The sequence below is a fragment of the Lipophrys pholis genome (assembly GCF_963383615.2).
Source record: "Lipophrys pholis genome assembly, chromosome: 4".
Taxonomy (NCBI): domain Eukaryota; kingdom Metazoa; phylum Chordata; class Actinopteri; order Blenniiformes; family Blenniidae; genus Lipophrys; species Lipophrys pholis.
In genome coordinates, this window is record NC_137637.1 from 12,561,851 (window position 1) to 12,579,356 (window position 17,506).

General features: G+C 42.8%; 1 protein-coding gene across 1 annotated transcript; it reads left to right on the forward strand.

The window, feature by feature from the left end:
* Nucleotides 1–11,221: 11,221 nt before the first annotated feature.
* setmar (SET domain and mariner transposase fusion gene) lies at nucleotides 11,222–16,616 on the forward strand. Its single transcript, XM_080462277.1, has 2 exons — nucleotides 11,222–11,363; nucleotides 14,533–16,616. Exons 1-2 carry the CDS (start codon nucleotides 11,271–11,273, stop codon nucleotides 15,328–15,330), a joined length of 891 nt encoding a protein of 296 aa, XP_080318403.1. The 5' UTR covers nucleotides 11,222–11,270; the 3' UTR covers nucleotides 15,331–16,616.
* The last annotated feature ends 890 nt before the right edge of the window (nucleotides 16,617–17,506 follow it).

Below are 17,506 nucleotides of genomic sequence, written 5' to 3' on the forward strand. Positions count from 1 at the left end.
AGGTCACTTGTTCCTGTGCTTTACTCAGACTCAGCCGTGAGGAGACTCCTCCACCATCCGAATGATGCCACATAATAAAAATGTAAAATCGTAACACATTTCAGTAACGGTAATCATCTGTTAAATGCATAATGAAATGTTGGAGCGATTGTTGTGGTGTTTTCTCCCAGGGCCCAATTAAGGAGCTTTTGCTTTCTGCCCGCAGCGCACCGCGAGCGCGAGTGTGTGTTAAATCTCCACGCTGACACAAAAGCAATGAAGCTCATTTCCATCTTCTTAGTCGCAGCTCCTACTGTTACACTTCTTTATTCAAACAGGACTTTAAAGCCCTCGGCAGAAATACAAGTCTTCGGGAACAATGGTCGATGGTTGTGAAACTGAATGTACAAAGGGCATTATTGGTAAGCGCACACCTTTGCGTTGCTGCGAGGAAACGCTTGTGGAGACTCCACTTTGCGTGGCGTGAAGGTGAAACAATAATGGGACACTGCAGTCAGAGGTGACCTCACGTCATCGCTCTATTGATTGCCCTGTCATGGAAACAATAGAAAATGTCCTCTTGTATTGATTGCTGAGTGTGTGCATACAGTAAGTGGACTCTCTTGTGTTGTTTGCACCTGTCTGGTAATTTCACGGTAACAACAGAAGCGAAGGGAATTCAAGCTTCGCACAACGGCAATATTTTCAGCATATTTGCGCCTGACCTTATGCTGCTCCTGACTTTTCCTCTGGTCCAGCAGTGACATTAGAAAGCAAGTTAGAAAAGGTCAACAGTCTGTTGACTAACAAAACTCAAATTGGTCTCACCTTTATGGTGTGCCGCCTTTATGCAAATCCACGAAAGACACTAAATGATTCCTCTAAGTTGTTTTTTCATCGCTACTAAATACTATGTATTTCCTCGAAGCCTCACGTTCACTGGGGCTAATTGTACCCATCAGGCATGGAGAAGATAAAACTCGCATAAAAATGTAGAATGTAGAGCAACATTATGACTTTTAGCCCTTTGGAGAGGTTACTATATGAATCAATGAAAAGTGAAGTGTTTATTATTTTAGGACACATGTAGAAGTTATGATGTTAATTTTCTCTGAGAAAAAAAACATGAAATAGCTTTTAATTAAAAAAGAATCTTCAGGAAGACCTATCAAATAATGAGTTATATTGCAGTGTCTTATTCTCATAGACTTTACTTATATAGCTCTATTTTTACCACTTCTGCTGCCTAAACACACCCAATTAGTTGCATTCACTGAATATCACACACCCAGCAAGGCTAAAGGCTGTAGGTCGGATTGTCCTTCCTGAGGACAATTTCAGCCCCCGTTTATACAACAACATTTTTAAGTGAAAAGGCAAAACCTTCCTAGTGTTTTGGGTGTGTGTTCAAACAACAACGGTGCTCTGGGCCAGTGGACTTTTGGAAAAGAGCTCCCAAGGTTGAACTTTTCAAAAACACTCCAACTCTGTCTAAATGTAAAAGGTAGAAAACACAACTTTTCTGAAAGGCTTCCACTGCACATGTCCACCACGGCTGTCGTAAGCAGCTCTTCTGTATATGCGCGAGAAGATGGACGATAACATTGCCTCCAGAGTGGCCTGGCATGATGATGACATCATTTTCAAAAGGTTGCCGTGTAAACGCAAAACCTTTCTGAAAGAGAGACGCAAAAACAACAACATCATCATGTAAACATCATCATGTAAACATCATCATGTAAACGGGGCCTGAGACATGAACGAGCACAGCTGGGAATAGAAAGGCCTTTTTCGTGTTTGAAACGGTTGCCCATTCTACAAACTGCACCACCCATAAATTGTGTAACTGCAGTTTAGCTTGCTATAAATATTTCTAGAACCCTTTAATGCCCTCGCCTTCATTTGCATTGGGTCTGTACTTCACTTTTTTCGGAATGAACAAATTTTGTTTTATCTTCTTCCCGGTCTTTGTAAGATCTCTCTGACTGGATCTAATGACAGTCCTGCACTCATTGGACCTGATTCACTAAGATTCTGCTTAAAGAATACGAAATTAATACGTTCATTTCTTTAAATGGCACTTCACTTTCTCAAAACAGACAGATCATCGACACAAAGTGAAAGTTGGAGATACAACACAGAAAATATCTCACAATAAAGTCTGCAAGTTGTGGCGAGCAGCCAGGGACTTTCCTCTCGCAAACTGAGAGACATGAATGATATTCCATAGTCACAAAGGGAAAAGTGTGTGTGTGTGTGTGTGTGTGTGTGTGTGTGTGTGTGTGTGTGTGTGTGTGTGTGTGTGTGTGTGTGTGTGTGCGTGCGTGTGCGTGCGCGTGTGTGCGTGTGCGTGTGTTTAATGTGAGAGTGAATACAACATCACAGTTTCTCCCATCCTAAAGCTTTATCGGATCCCTCCCCGCGTGTCAAAGGTCTCCGAGAGGTTAGAGTTGGAGATGTGTGCCATGCTACATCACACAGTAACATTCTGCAGACATGCCTCTTCTGGACAAACAGCAGCTCCTCCCTACTCCGTGTGCTGTTTACAGCCTGTCAAGTCGTTATTTCTACAAGTCTTCAAACACGTTCCTGCATCAACAAAGGCTCCGTTGCGACATTAACCAGCTTCTATATTGTTGAGTGAAGAAAAACAGAAGGGGCTGGCTCTCTTTCCCTTGTACAGAGTCTTTTTTCTTTTTTTCATTTCCCTTGACGATGCGATGACATTACAAAGCGTTCATCGCCGCGTCTTGAACTTGCTCTCTGCAGTGATTGGTGCCAGTTGACGACAGACAGCCTATTTCATGCCTGCGTGCCGCCGAACACAGAACACGGAGCCGTCTCGGAGAAATACGGCGCCCGTCCGGCGTGATCATTACCGATGAGGGGCTCCAACATTAGCAGTGAACGGTAGAACGCGCACAATGTTTCCTGCCGCCGCCGCTGACAGCCACAATTCATGAAGAAAACGCGTCAGTCAAATGAGACACATGTGACGTATGATGGAGCCTGGGGTTTTGTAACGGGGGAACTGTTGTTGGACACTTGTTTAACGTAGGTGGGTTGGATCAAGCGTTTAAACGAGACCAAATGCAAACAGACTGTCGGAGCTGAGGGACTTTTCTGTCTCATCACAGCAACTCAAGATCCCGCTGGGGAAATTGTCCACTGGTTATTGCACCCCATTTAAAACACAGACACTGACCCGTTGCCGGCTAAGTGGAAACAGACAAAGGCTATCGATCGGTTCGGAAGAATAGAACCTCTTGAGAGATTCAACATCTTTACAGGGATCACGCTCGGCTGACTAGATTTGTGAAAGCCGCACATTGATTGCTGGAGGTTATGCACTGCGCTTACTCCTTTTAACTCTGTGAAACATTGCAAGACTTGTGTTGCTGTGACATATTCTTGTAGGAGAGAAATGAAACTGAATCCCGAGATGTGATGTAACGCCGCTTTGACGGTGTTGCACGTCAGGGCTTGTCTAAGTAAAGTAAAAGTTTGAAGTGTCGTTGCTGCTGATGTATGAGAGTTATATGTCATTTCTGTTTGGAATTTGAGGAATTACTATTTTGTGGCCTCAAATTACTATTTCAATGCCACAAAGTAATATAATATTCTTTGGCTTTGAATTACTATTTTGTGGCCTTAAATTTAAATTTCATGGTTTCATATTACTACTTTGTGAACTCAAATTACTATTTTGTGGCCTGTAACGTTTACCTCTTCTTCATAATGATTGAAGCTACTTCACCGGCAGGCTACATAAAACACCTGAAACTACAAATACATCTTAAGATCAAAATAAATCAGTCACACACTGAGAGTGAAACTTGCACATTTATGCCCAAACTCATATCTACATTGTACTGTTTAGCTCACGACAAACACTAAGTTATGGTTAAAATCCAGATTTCCTATATTTTTGACATGCAGGATATCATTTTCAATGAGTAGCATTCTTAGTTAGCCTTTTACGAGCACCATGAGTCCTGTCTACCCATGCATCAGTAACATTTGTGGTTGTCTTGTGTCAGAAGAATAAAAGAATTAAGCCGTAAAGAAGTTATACTGATTTCTGTTTCTGTCATTTCATCAAACATCACAAATCATATCCTGGTTAAATTGCAATTTAAAGGTTTGTCAGTCAAATCACATTGTTTTTAAAGCCAGTATATTAGAAAAAAAAAAACTATTATCCCAATTTTTTTTGTGGGTTTTCTCCTTAGAGATTGTGCCGAGGCGCCTTCTGACTCTTTATGAATTTCTTGATTCAATCTTCATGCTCAGAGCTCAGAGCTAAATATGACGCTTGCCTCGGGAGGCTGAAGATTCTCTCCGTCTCCTCATTTAATTGCTTTGCAAAAAAAGTCTTGTCGTGTGAGGAAATCACATTGTCGCTGCAGTTGCCTGGCAGCGGAGGAAGGCATCCAGAAGTCTCGTGGGATGGCTGCTGCAGGGTGCTGAAAGTTTTCACCTACCTGGAGCCATCTCTACTCTGAGCGTGTTTGTCTCGTTGCATTTGAAGGCCTAACCCTCCTTTGAAACCTCTGTGGTTAACTCATCGTAATGAAGCCGACTGGAGCCGACATAGGACGACGAGGATAACCTTTGAAATGTTCTTTGTTCTCTGCCGTCAGACCAGGGAGGGTGCGTCCGGCGGGCCTCGGCACAGCCTCCCTCACGGGCTGGGAGACGCTTTCGCAGCCAATTTGAGGGCAAGTCAATCCGCCCAGTATCAGAGGGAGAGCTTGGACTGCTGTTGATAATCTCCCTGGAGGACACGCTCCGTCATGCCTCCGGTTCATTAACTCGCCACCCAATTGCAGCCCGGGCTCCTTTGTGTTGGTGTGCGTGCATGTTCTCATTGAAGTCTAAAGGATCCCTGACAATGGGGTCCACTGAGGACCCCCAACAACCTGCCTCATCTGGAGCGACAGCCACAACATCGAGTCAGATCATGTCCTCCAGCAGAGGTCCTTTAAAAGTAAAAATAAATAAATGTTCCTTCATCATTTGTTTAAGAAAGCGGCTTTCTGGTGATAATAATGTTAATATAAAGACGTTCTTTATATCATCTCACATGCGCAGTTGAGAGATGCCGCCTGTGGCCTGATACCTTGTTTGCTTCGTCTTAACAGACACTTCCTTTCAGTGTGTTGTTATTTTTAGCCTCACGAGGCTCAGGACATGTAAGAGACGACCTGCTGGCCTGCTCCTTCATCTGGTCTGCAGGGACGATCCTCATCGGATATATCTGTGATTTTTAGCTCAACTTTTCAGTATTATAAAGTCTGAATTGGTTTACTGTGTTAGTAAGATGTACTCACAGTTCCTGAGCAATGGTCAGAATAATCCCTTTCATTTTGAGCCTATGCACTGTTAAGGAATAGTAGTAGTATCTCTATTGAGTTCCATTCAATTTCTTCACATCGTTTGGTACCTTCAGGATGAATTGGTGAACTTTATTGATCTCTGCTTGTTGCGGATGAGTCCCTATCTAATCCAAGGGACTGAACTTGTCTATAAGTGTTTTTTAAAATTGGGTGAACAATTTGGACTTTTTGTGCAGGTCCCCTCACCAGCCGATAATCTGGAGAAACCCGGGCTCCTCTCAGCAGGTGCTGTGTCTCCAGCTGTCTCATTTGCTTCTGGGACAAACGAGCTAAACCCATTGACGGAGTGGGCTTTCAGCAAAACACAGCTAATGATGCAAACCAGGAGCTAATGAGCCAGCTGACAAACACAACACCTGCTAATCACTGCTAACATGTGGGGGAAAATCTCCGTGAATATCGGCTGCAAAGGTAAAGCGGAGTGAGGGCTTCGCCGGACAAATGTCGTTGTCACGTCGGATCAACTGGACAGAAGCATGTGATCAACAAAATGATCGGAAATGATCTGATTCGTTGCAGAGAATTCCAGGTTAAAAAAGAAATGCATTTGATGGATCAGATCACTTGTGAAAAGTCTCAATTAATCCTAAAATTCAGCAACACAGAAATGTAGAGAGAAGTCACATCAAGTGTTTAAGAAATTCATTAATACTTTGAATGAGGATTTCCAGTACTTTTCAACTTGTACCTTTAATTTTATGATTTCCTGTATGTGTGAAACACAAATTATTTTATGTTTATCAATATTGTGTGTGCAGGGGAAATACATTTTCTATGTGTTTTATACTGTGTGTGTATTATAATCAGACATGTTGTTGATGAACAAATACTGCAGCGATGTCTGTGAGGACTTGGATTTGTAGTAGTGATCCGAAATGTATTTATATATTTGTATCTGTGTGTAGTCTCAATCCTTTTTTATGAGAGATGTGACTCTGTGTGCATGCCGGTCAAATAGTGTGATTACTACTGGGATATGAAGTACACTGCTATATACAGTGGCATGACATTCAGTTTTTATTTTTACTGTAGGGAGGTTATTGGTGTAAATGTTATTGTGTTATTGTGAGAGTTTTGTTGTTGTCTTTTCCATTGAATCACTTTTGATGTCACAGCTCGTTTACAGTATAGTGTGATTATAATTGTGTGATTTGTTTATTCGTGGTTCCCCAATAATTTTACACACTAATGTGAAGTTTCCTGTCGTCTTTCTACTTCCGCCCATCGCAGCACTTCTACAAAACACAAACAGATTTCACTTATATAGCACTTTTTCTCATCTTATATCTGCTAATTCAACTGTACATTCAAAACATTCACTGAGTCACACCAACAACAAGGGTGCCAGCTGCCATGGAAAGCAGTTAGTTTGACTCGCAGTGTGATGCTCAAGGGCACTTTGGCATATGGACGGCAGGAGATAAGGGACTGAATACAAGACAAACATACATTCATAGCAATTTTAGAATCGCCAATTAGCCTCGAACACAAACTTTAGGAGTGTAGGGAAGAAAATAAAGTGAAGGGAAAAAAATCATGCAAACTCCACACTGAAAGTTCCTCGAGACAAAACGAGACTCAAATCCGAGAGATTCTTTATATGAGGTTGAAAGTATTTGTGCAGCTTGATTGATTTTACAGTAGTTCAAATATAACTGCATATTTTACAGTGAGGTTTTGGTGTTTGTTTGTCTCATAGTGTTTCTTAATAATATTATGTAAAAAATGATGAACAGACGGTCTGGATTCAGACGACCAGGCAGCGTGTGCAATAACCGTGTGGAGTTTGCATGCCTCGTCTGTGGGGGGGGGGGGGGGTGTTTCTCCGGGTACTCCAGTTTCCTCCCACAGTCCAAATACATGCATTTGACGTTAATTGGTGACTCTAAATTAAATTAAGTAAATTGCCACAAGGTGTGAATGTGAGTGTGTGTGGCTGTGTGTCTCTGTGTGTTTGGACCGGTGATCTGGTGAAAATCTGTCATTTGTTTCCATCCTCCTTAGTTGAACTTTATTCTGACATGTTAATCAGCGTATCTACAATACATCAGTGTATATTTTAGATGTCTCCACTGAAGAAGTACAACTGCAGTGAACAATGGCATATACTGGATTTAGGACCCATTTGTGGTATTCTGAATCAGATCCATCAAAAACCCGCCATGAAATCTCACACGCAAAAGAAAAGTGTCACTGTTATATGAATCCATCTGTCAATCGGTTTGTTGTCAAACACTTCCAGATCTCTTTCAGCCTGTGCTGGAGCGCGCAGTTCCAAGTCTGCGCTAACACTCAGCACCAACAACAACTGACAGCTCTTAATGTAACCCAAGGACGAAGATGAAGGCCCGTTCTCAGAGGAAAATCCTCCGTCGCTTGTGTGCAGTCTGAATGAGGCAGCTGACAATGTGACCTCCTCTGTGCCTCTGGTAGCCGCCACAGAAGGGACCACTGCATATCAATTACACATGACAACAATATCATATCACAGAAGAGTTAGGAGGGAAAACTCTGAAATGTTAACAAAAAAAAAAGTTATGAGTCGCAGTCTTATCAAGACATTGTGGGGACAAAATCTGATTTGATCTTTTATTACATCTCATCCTAAACATCCTCTATTATGCTTTATTTGTCAAACACCAGAGAAAACTTAAATGTGTAGCTCATTAAGCTTCTTACACCGTTACAAAGTCTAAAGACACATTTCTCCTCGAGTCGAGTGACTTTTTTAATCAGTTTTATTCATTGTGTCTCTGTTAAGGATTAAAATGAATCCAGGTGCTTTCCTTCTGTAAGGCTGCCACCTGCTGGCCAAATGTGTTTATAACACATAGTGGGATGCGGCTGAGAAAACGAGAAGCCCCTGGCTGCGCCGTTGTTGAGCTCAACGTGCTCGAATGTGGGCGGAGTCAACTTTGACGTGGGTTGGGTTTGTGGGAGACGTGCTTGGGCAGCATGTGGGATTAAGGCCCATTCATACTCCATAAGAACAAGAAAGTTCGGCACTCTGGGGTCCTGACGAACAAAATGACCTCATTTTCTTCAGTCAGCTCCCTCTGGCTGAAGAAAACTGGTTCTGCTGTGCCAACCATCCAGGCCGAAGTATGTCTGCCAAAACTTCGGCACTGCTGTGTGCTGCGCATGCATGTTCCAGCTTGTAAATGACTATTAGTCATATTTTAATCATGTCTAACATGTAACTTCGCTCCTGTATGAGCCCCGCAGCTCGTTAGCATGTCGGAGGGCGGACTTACGTGATGCACCTGAACTCATCACGAAAAGCTGTCAGCCCCTGCAGAGGGCTGACGTCACAGCCCAACTTTCCTTCTTTTTATGGGAGTATTTAAGGGCCTAAATAAGTTAAATTAGTCTCTCTCCATCTCACTCTCCGGATCGTAAATGCCTCCAAGGTTTGACTCCACCCACATTTCTAAACGTTTGCCCTGACGTTTGCTCCGCTCCACAGTCAGGGGTTATTGGGGCGACTTGCTGCTGGTGTTTCTTGACGAGAGCTTCCTCCTTCGCAGCCACCTTCTTCTCCCTCATATTCCAGCATACCTCCTTGTGCTCATTGCTGTCGGCCCTCATCTTGTCACTAAGAACTTTCAGCTTTAAGCTGCGATGAGCGAGTCCTCGCACACCCACTCATAGTGGAACATGTCGAAGCTTTCATCCCTGATGGAGACCGTCTCCCACCCCCTACATGGTACCGTCACATCACTGGGCAGCTCCTTCAGTGACAGGCTTCGCCACCCGCGGTGTCTGAAGGAGAGATACCGCCGGTCCTTCCTCCCTGCTGCAGTCAGACTCTTCAACCAAGCCTGCTCCCAGTAGACCACTGCACACCACCACCAGACAATATCACTCCACTCCAACTGGGCAAGAAGTGGTGCAATAACTATAATAACCTATAAGAACGTATTTACTATGTAAAATACATCCACCCCCATACTCTGTACATGTCCACACTTATAGGCACCGTGGGCATATTCTTCTATTATATTGTATTTTTACCTGCTTTTTTTTAGTTCCTGCTATGTGTGCTTCTTTCTCTGTACTATCCTCCTGTACCACTGCTAGTTTCTCCACATGAGAGATAAATAAAGGGATATCTTATCTTATATCTTATATCTTATGGTGCATGCCAAGGTTTTGTGCATGTCAGAATGTAATGGAAATGTGGGAAAACAATTATATATGAAAGTGCAAAGAATTTTTACATTTCTGATTCAGCTTCTTCTCGAGGTATGAACTCTCCTGCATAACAAGAATGGGTTTTTTCTGCAGCTGGCTGAACTTTTCTTCTTGCTCTTATGGGAATATGCAGGGGCCTTAGTACTGTGGGGCTGCTTTGCTGCATCTGGTACTGGGGGACTTGACCGCATCACAGGAATCATGAAATAAGAGAATTGTCAAGAGATTTTAGAGCGAAATGTCTGACGAAGTGTAAGAAAACTTAGTTTGAGTCCTCCACCAAGACAAAGGCTCTAAACCAGGGGTGGGCACTCCTGGCCGCAGTCCTGCATGTTTTCCACGTCTCCCTGCTCAAACATACCTGAGTTGTCATGATGAAGCTCTGCAGAAAGCTTGATAACGAGCCAATAATTGCTGTCAGCTGTCTCGATGTGAGGACACATAGAAACCATGCAGGACTGCGGCCCTCGAGGACCAGGAATGCCCGCCCCTGCTCTAAACAGACATCCAAAAGCATGCAGATTGTGCTGCAGCGTTTAATGCTCCAAAATACTGATATTACTTTCAGTCAGAAACTTTTATCTATTCAAAATATTACACTTCACATCTGCGAGCAAGCAGCACCGGAAAGGAAACATCGGTGAGAAATCCCCCGGACAAACCCTGTCAACCCCCACCTCACCGCCACCTCAGACCCCTCCCACCCCACCCCCAAGGAAAAAACACTGAACAGATGCAAATGTTTATGATTTGGTATGCAGTCAGGAGAGGCTTCAACTTCAAGTATTTTATAGCTGTATCTTATTGACATCTATTTGAATGAAGAAGTACCTACACAAAAAGTTTAATACTTTGTGTGCTGGAACATGAAATAACACAAGTTAACAGAAGAAATACTTGCTTTATTTCATTAAAGTGAGGGGCAATGTCCAGAAAATAAGTTTAAATGTTCAGCGATTTCCTTCAAGTCAGAGGCTGTTGCTTTTAATAAAATTTTTGCTCGATGCAATGTCATGAAGTTAAAAGATTGTATTGAACAAAACGCATTTAAGAAAATACAGGGTTTCATTTGATTCAGTTTTATATGATGGAATCTGCAGAACCAATAAAATGAGTCTGGAATGTCTATTGCTTTATAGCGTATTCAGGCAGTGAATCGTGTTTTCGAAAAGTAACTAAAGCAATGTTACTAATTACTTGTGAAAATAGGTAAACAGTAAAGTAACTCAATTACTTTCACAGGGAAGTATCAGTAACTAATTACTACTTCCAAGTAACTTGACCAACACTGGAGGTTGTCATTAGTGCCAAAGGGTGTGAAACTATATTAAATAATATTAAAGATGGCTGACATTATTGCTGTGCATGGTGTGTGGTGTTTATTTCTTCAGTTTCTTCAATATGTAAGTTAAACAAAACAATTGTCCTTGTTAATTGCTTTCAACCGACAATGAAAATATTCCAATTATATAAATTTCGTACATTTCCATTTATTTTCAGAGATACTGTACAGGTTATACAAAATAATAAACAGTAATGGTGAGCAGCACTGCAGTCAATTAGGTGCAGTGACATGAAGCCACCACTAGAGGAAACTAGTCTCTGGATAGCGCACCGGAAGTACTTGAAGTACTTCCTGGTTCAGAGTTGTTATGGTTCCTCCCATATACATGTGTATGGTTCCTCCTCAGTGCAGAAATGAGTGCGATTAATAGGCAAAATGTGGATTTAAGCTGCGGGTTGGAGGATGTTCCTGTACTATTTCAAGAATTGACATGTCCTTCATTTCAGGTAACTGCGTTTAACGTGTTTGAAGTGGCCACAAGCGTCCAGGAAAATGTTGTCTTGGTAATTTAGCAACTTTAACATGTAAACATGTTCAAAGTGTACGGGAAGGTTCGTATTTCTGTATTGTTTAATGGTAAGTATCTTAGTTGAACTTGATGTAGTTAATACTTATTGTCCTCAAGACCTACTTGTGTTTTGTCGGCTCGCACGAAAGGAGCACAGGTGCTATTTAAAAACCTGTTCCTTTCGTTATTATTAAAACGCATCTGTTTTGTAAACCAAACCCTTACAAAATATCTACTTAATCCATCCATCTCCAGCTTTATTGGAGTCTTGGATGTGCTGGTCCAATCCCAGCTGACAATGGGTGAAGGCAGGAGAAACAAACAAACTCCACACGTAATTGGAATTGAACCAGGAATATTCTCACAACGAGACAAGACTGCTCACCATGGCTGTTCCAAGATGACAGTAATATCTGATACTTACGAGATGAACTGTAAACTCTACAAATCTAAAACATCCAGGCCCACCTTAACAAAGCCAGAGGTGCCTTCAGTTGACTCTGTAACATCTGGAAGTCCAAACAATAAAGTCTCAAAACTAAGATCAGGTTTTACGACAGCAATGTTAAGACTGTTTTTTGGTTTTTTTTTGTATGGCCCCGAGCGCTGGACAATAGAAAGGAGAAATGACAGCTTCCTTCATAAGATCTGCGATATCTACTAGCCCAACAAGATCCCAAATGAGGAACAATAACAAGAGACATATGAATGAATATGTCTTATGAAATTAAGACTCTCACACCCACATTTGCCATGAGATGGACTCCAACTGGAAAGTGAAGAAGAGGCTAAAAACCACCTGACAAAGGTCTGTGATGAAAGAGCTGGAAGAGATGGGTTGATCATGGGATGAAGCACAAGCCAAAGCTCTGGACAGGGTTGGGTGGTGAAGTATTATTAGAGCCTTCTATTCCCAATGAGATGAAGATGCGGATTTGAGTGAGTCTACAAATCAGCAAGGTGATCATTCCTCTGAGCACAGGGAAAACAATCAATTCCTTGGCCCACTAATCATCATCATCAACCAGCTGCAGGAGCCTAAAGGGATTGAGCTTAATTTCCTGCATGCTCCACTTTTTGTTCGATATCATCATGATTTAGATCCTGTAGTACTGAATGAAATTATGTCTTTTTCAACTAATTTTGGTCAAGATGCAGAATAAAGCCGCTGCCGTCACAGACTGAGTACCTTTCAAGTATTTTCCGTGACGCCTGGCACCTGAGAGCTCGGTTAAAACATTTCTTAGTAGGACATTGTCCAGAGTGTCTCATTGGACCTCTCCTCATCATCTTCCCATAATGCATCTTGCTACCATCTCTTCCACTGATAGTGACTCAGACACACCCGACCAGCCTGGTGATGTAAAATATATCAAACTAAGTTGTTGTCGATTTGTGGGGAAGATTTCAAACTCCCATCCCCTAATGTGGTGGACAGCATTCACCACTGTGTGTTCACACTTCAATCTCTCGTTGTGAGGTCAAAGATTACAGTTTGGACGACAGTGCCCAGCTGTCCGTCCTCTTGCTCATCAGTGAGCTCTGATTGTTCATGAATCTGTCACTATTCACACTCTGATATGGTTCATTCCAGCCAATCGCAGTGCAGACTCTGCTAACCTCACTTAGACTCCAATCTTATTGTTTCAAAAGCTCTTCATTTGCACCTTGTCTTATCACACATACCATTCTAAATTTAACATTTGATGCCGACTTAAATATCAACAGACAAAGTGGAAGTTTTGTCAACTTAGTGGGGAGACACTTATTTTTGTCATAGTCAAATCAAACGTGTTAAATGTGCTCTTTTCCCTTTACTTCCATTTTTATTTTACTACAAGATGCAAAGTACCACAAACACAGACCCTCTTAGAGTTACTACTTATAGCTTGCTAGAAAAAGATGATAATTTTTCAGCCCAAAATATTTACAGATGATTTATCTTATAGATATTCCTAAAGTTCCTAAAGAGTCGAAACAGAAAATCACTTGATGTGCCAAATTTTTTGACAGTCACGTTGCCTGAATTTCACGTTGCCAGCAGATGGCAGCAGATTGTTGCAGTACCAACATCATCTGCCTGCACTAAAGGAAACTGGAGAATCACAACAGCCTCTTTGGGAGCAAAGGAGTTGCTCTACTTGAGGCTCCTTCTGCATGATGGTTTATAGAACTCTCCTGAATGCATATTTATTAAATACCAAATCAAAACAAGTCTGAACACTCCAAACGAGTGTTTACAATCAATCATGGAGGTTGATGTATTTCCAAGTAGACGGGAGATCGCCAACTTTGATCATTGTTAGGCCCATATATAAGTCATCTCCACGTCTAGGGGGGTAAATTGTGATCATAGCCCTTCTACCAAAGCAATTTGCATGAATTCAATGAAAATAACAGTCAGTATGTCTTCATTTTGAAATGAATTTATAATTTATTAAATAAGTATTTGCATGTTTGTATGCATTTATCTTTCTCAGAAAAATGCATTTTGCAATACAAAATTAAAGGGTCCATTTAAAATGACCTTCAACCTCTGTTTACGTGTGAAACCGACAAGGAATTTAACTCAAGGGTTAAAACGTATGGAATCGGGATCGAATGTTGCCCATGTCTAATGTACACAACAAGATGAAAACCAATCAAGCTGTACTCTAGAACAGCCTCAGAATCCCAATTCTCATCTCTGATTCAGCAACAACATTACAGCCAATAAAGCAAGCACAAAGACCAAAATACAAAAACAAGAGCCTTCAAAATTTAAGCAATGGACAATCAGGTCTGTTCTAGATTTTAGAGTCTCCTGATATGACTTCCTTCAACGTGTCCACGTTTAAATTTTCACCGTTTTTTAGATTGCCTAATTTGATGCCATCTGGCGTCTCGCCAAGTGGGATCTGAGCCCGAGGCTGGGAACCACTGATGTGGTAAAAATGTATGTACATCCGAAAGTCACACCTTTTTAGTTTTTTTTTTTTTTAATTCTAAGTGACATCTTTAAGTTTTTCATATGTTTTGTGAGGTAACTGATGTATGAGCATAATTTACTATCTCATTAAGTTTTGTCATCTGGTGTCGTTTTTCTGTCATTTGCTGTCATGTTTCAGTATTCTCCCGATAACGTCCAGGGAGCAGGATGCACCACAGACCCCAGTGAAGTCACCCTCGCTGGATGCTCCTGCCTCTCCCGCTCCTGTTGCAGTGACACCTGCTCCTGTCTACTGACACACGGCCGGGCGTATGACGGCTCGGGCAGGCTGCTGGACCTCGGCAGGACGGAGTCCGCCTACTCCTGCCCCGTGTTTGAGTGCAACGCCCTCTGCTCCTGCGGTGAGTCCTGCTCTAACAGAGTGGTGCAGAAGGGGCTCCAGCTCAGGCTGGAGGTCTGCAGCACCCAGGACCGAGGCTGGGGGCTCAGGACGCTGGAGGAAATCCCCCTCGGGACGTTCGTGTGCGAATATGCAGGGGAGGTAATCGACTTCGGCGAGGCGAGACGGAGGCAGCTCTCTCAGAGATCTGAGGAAAATAACTACATAATCACCGTCAGGGAGCATGCAGTTTCAGGCTCCATCACCGAGACGTTTGTGGACCCGGCCCTGGTGGGAAACGTAGGCCGCTTCCTCAACCACTCCTGCCTGCCCAACCTGCTCATGCTGCCCGTGCGCGTGCATTCTGTCATCCCCCGACTGGCGCTGTTTGCCGCACGAAACATCAGCGCTCACGAGGAGCTGACGTTCGACTACTCGGGAGGTTACAGGAACCAGCATCCTGCAGAGCTGCTCCTTACGGGGAGGGACTCGCCAGCGCGGGGCAGCAGGACTCATGGACCCCAGAGGAAAGCCTGCCACTGCAGAACCAGCAACTGCACCGGGTTTCTTCCACTAGACTTATCTGTTCTGAGTTGAATCGAGCAAATTCTTCATCATTTATATCTAAATGCTATTAAAGTACGTGTTTATCAGTATAATTCTCAAGCTCATGCCTTTTTAACTAACTATGCTATTTTCAGCCTCCATGAAATATTCAGCCGCTCATTAGAGCTAGACAATGCAACACGTTGGTGGCTCCACCAACACAATCAGCTGTGTGAGTCATGTCTGCACTCATCACAGTTTCCTGTTTTACCCCCCACCACCCCACCCACCCCGAGTGTTTCCTGACCTGCCACTGTCTGTGATGCGCTCTCCCACTCAGTGTAAGATGATGCAATGGAAATAAGAATAATAAGTCTGTACGTTCCTTCTGGTAACAAACCTGTGAACATATGGGATGTTTTTAATGGTAACATCCATTCTCATGTGTCGGGGGAGGCCGGCTCCTTCTGGATTTACAGATCCTGGTACTCCTTTGTCCCATTCCAGAATTCAAGTTCATGCCCTTAATGGCGCAACAACGAAAGTATAAGTACTACTTGTCATACGTCTCCATCAGCTTCGCACTTCTTTGTTGATGCCATGCGAAGCAGCCTCACACCCCCAACGAGATATTTTCAGTTTCTCATCGCACACCGTTCTCCAGAGGAATGGGACCAATTAAAAAGGGCCACAGGGTGTAGTTTATATAGAAACAGACTTCATTCCCCTGTCAAAGGAGGAGCCATGGTGTCCCACTTTAACGTGACCATTCTCAAATCAGGACCTTCTCCTCTCAATCTGCCCCGGTTCCAGTCTAGACCTGCTTTCATCTTATTAATATCCACATCTGGGTTAATTAGGATGGAGACCATGTTTCATCTAGAATTGGGACCAGAGCTCCAGCCACACAGGGGCCTGACGGAGACTAAGGGCGGGAGAGACGGGAACCTTCTGCTGCCGAGTTGATTGGTTTTTGTGTCACTCAGTGAGAGGAGAGCGCTCCTTCGACCCATATTTTCTCCTCTGTGAGGGTTACCTGAGCTTGATGCTGTTCAAAGTGGGCTCTTCTTTCAACCTCATCTGATCCACATTCAAGACATCAAAACTTCACTCTGTGTCTTAGTGAATGCGCGTAAGAACTCCCTTCTTGAGAGTGGAAGAGTCTGTTTGTACAAAGAAAAGGTTGAAACAGCTTTCCAGGGTCACTGTGAGGAGAGAATTTACTTAATTCAACATTTCAAAGTTTCTGAATTCAAGAATTTGGCTGTTTCAGATGATGAACTGGGTCTTTCAAACTACAACTCAACAATTGTATTAAAATTCCCAGCTTTACACGTACAAATGTGTCTGAATGGGTGAATGTGACTGTTGAAGTGGTAAAAATGTGAAATCTAAAGAGACGTGTATTTACATTGGCAGCAGCCACCAATTCTTTTTTTTCTGCCATTAAGACAGGCTGCAAGCCCCCACTCCGGTCAGTTGCTTTCCTCCACGTTACAGTGAAGCCAGGTGTCGGTGGACACGCCCACTCTCACCCTCGTATGGAAGCAGTGAGCCTGTTGTCAGGTCATTCTCAGATCAGCCAAAGCCTCAGGCTTTTCCTTCATTCTCTGCTGCACCTCCAGTAGGATCCTAAACTAACTAACACGTGCAACATGTACAATCATAGTTAGAATTAAATATACAAATAAACAGATTGTGGATTGTATTTGGAGCTGTCACACTTTGAAGAAGCATGCAATGTATTTTTATTAAACGTGGATGTCTCTTTATTACAATTGATCACAGGTTACCTGATAGGATCTCACATGAACTGCACAAAGAAACTCAGAGTAATCAAAGTGTATGTGACCTCAATCAGAAAGATCAAGTATCAAATCATAAGCCCCCCCCCCCCCCCCCCCCAAACAAAAAGGCCGTAATTTCTTTAAGTTTTCAGTACGTGCAACAGCTTTTGTCAGAAAGTACAAGATGCAGCACATTGTAAAGAGAAACACTCTACAGCTATAGGGAAGAGAAGTGAAAGGATGCTCGCTCTGGAGGTGACCTTGGACTAAAATAGGACATATATAAGGTTATTCATCACAAGAGGCTAGATAAAGTGTTCAATGATCTAGATTCTCCATAAAAGCAGGAAGTCTCTCCTTCAAATTTGTGAAATCCCCCCCCCCCCCCCACCACCACCACCACCACACACACACACACACACACTTTTTTTTTGTGTCTA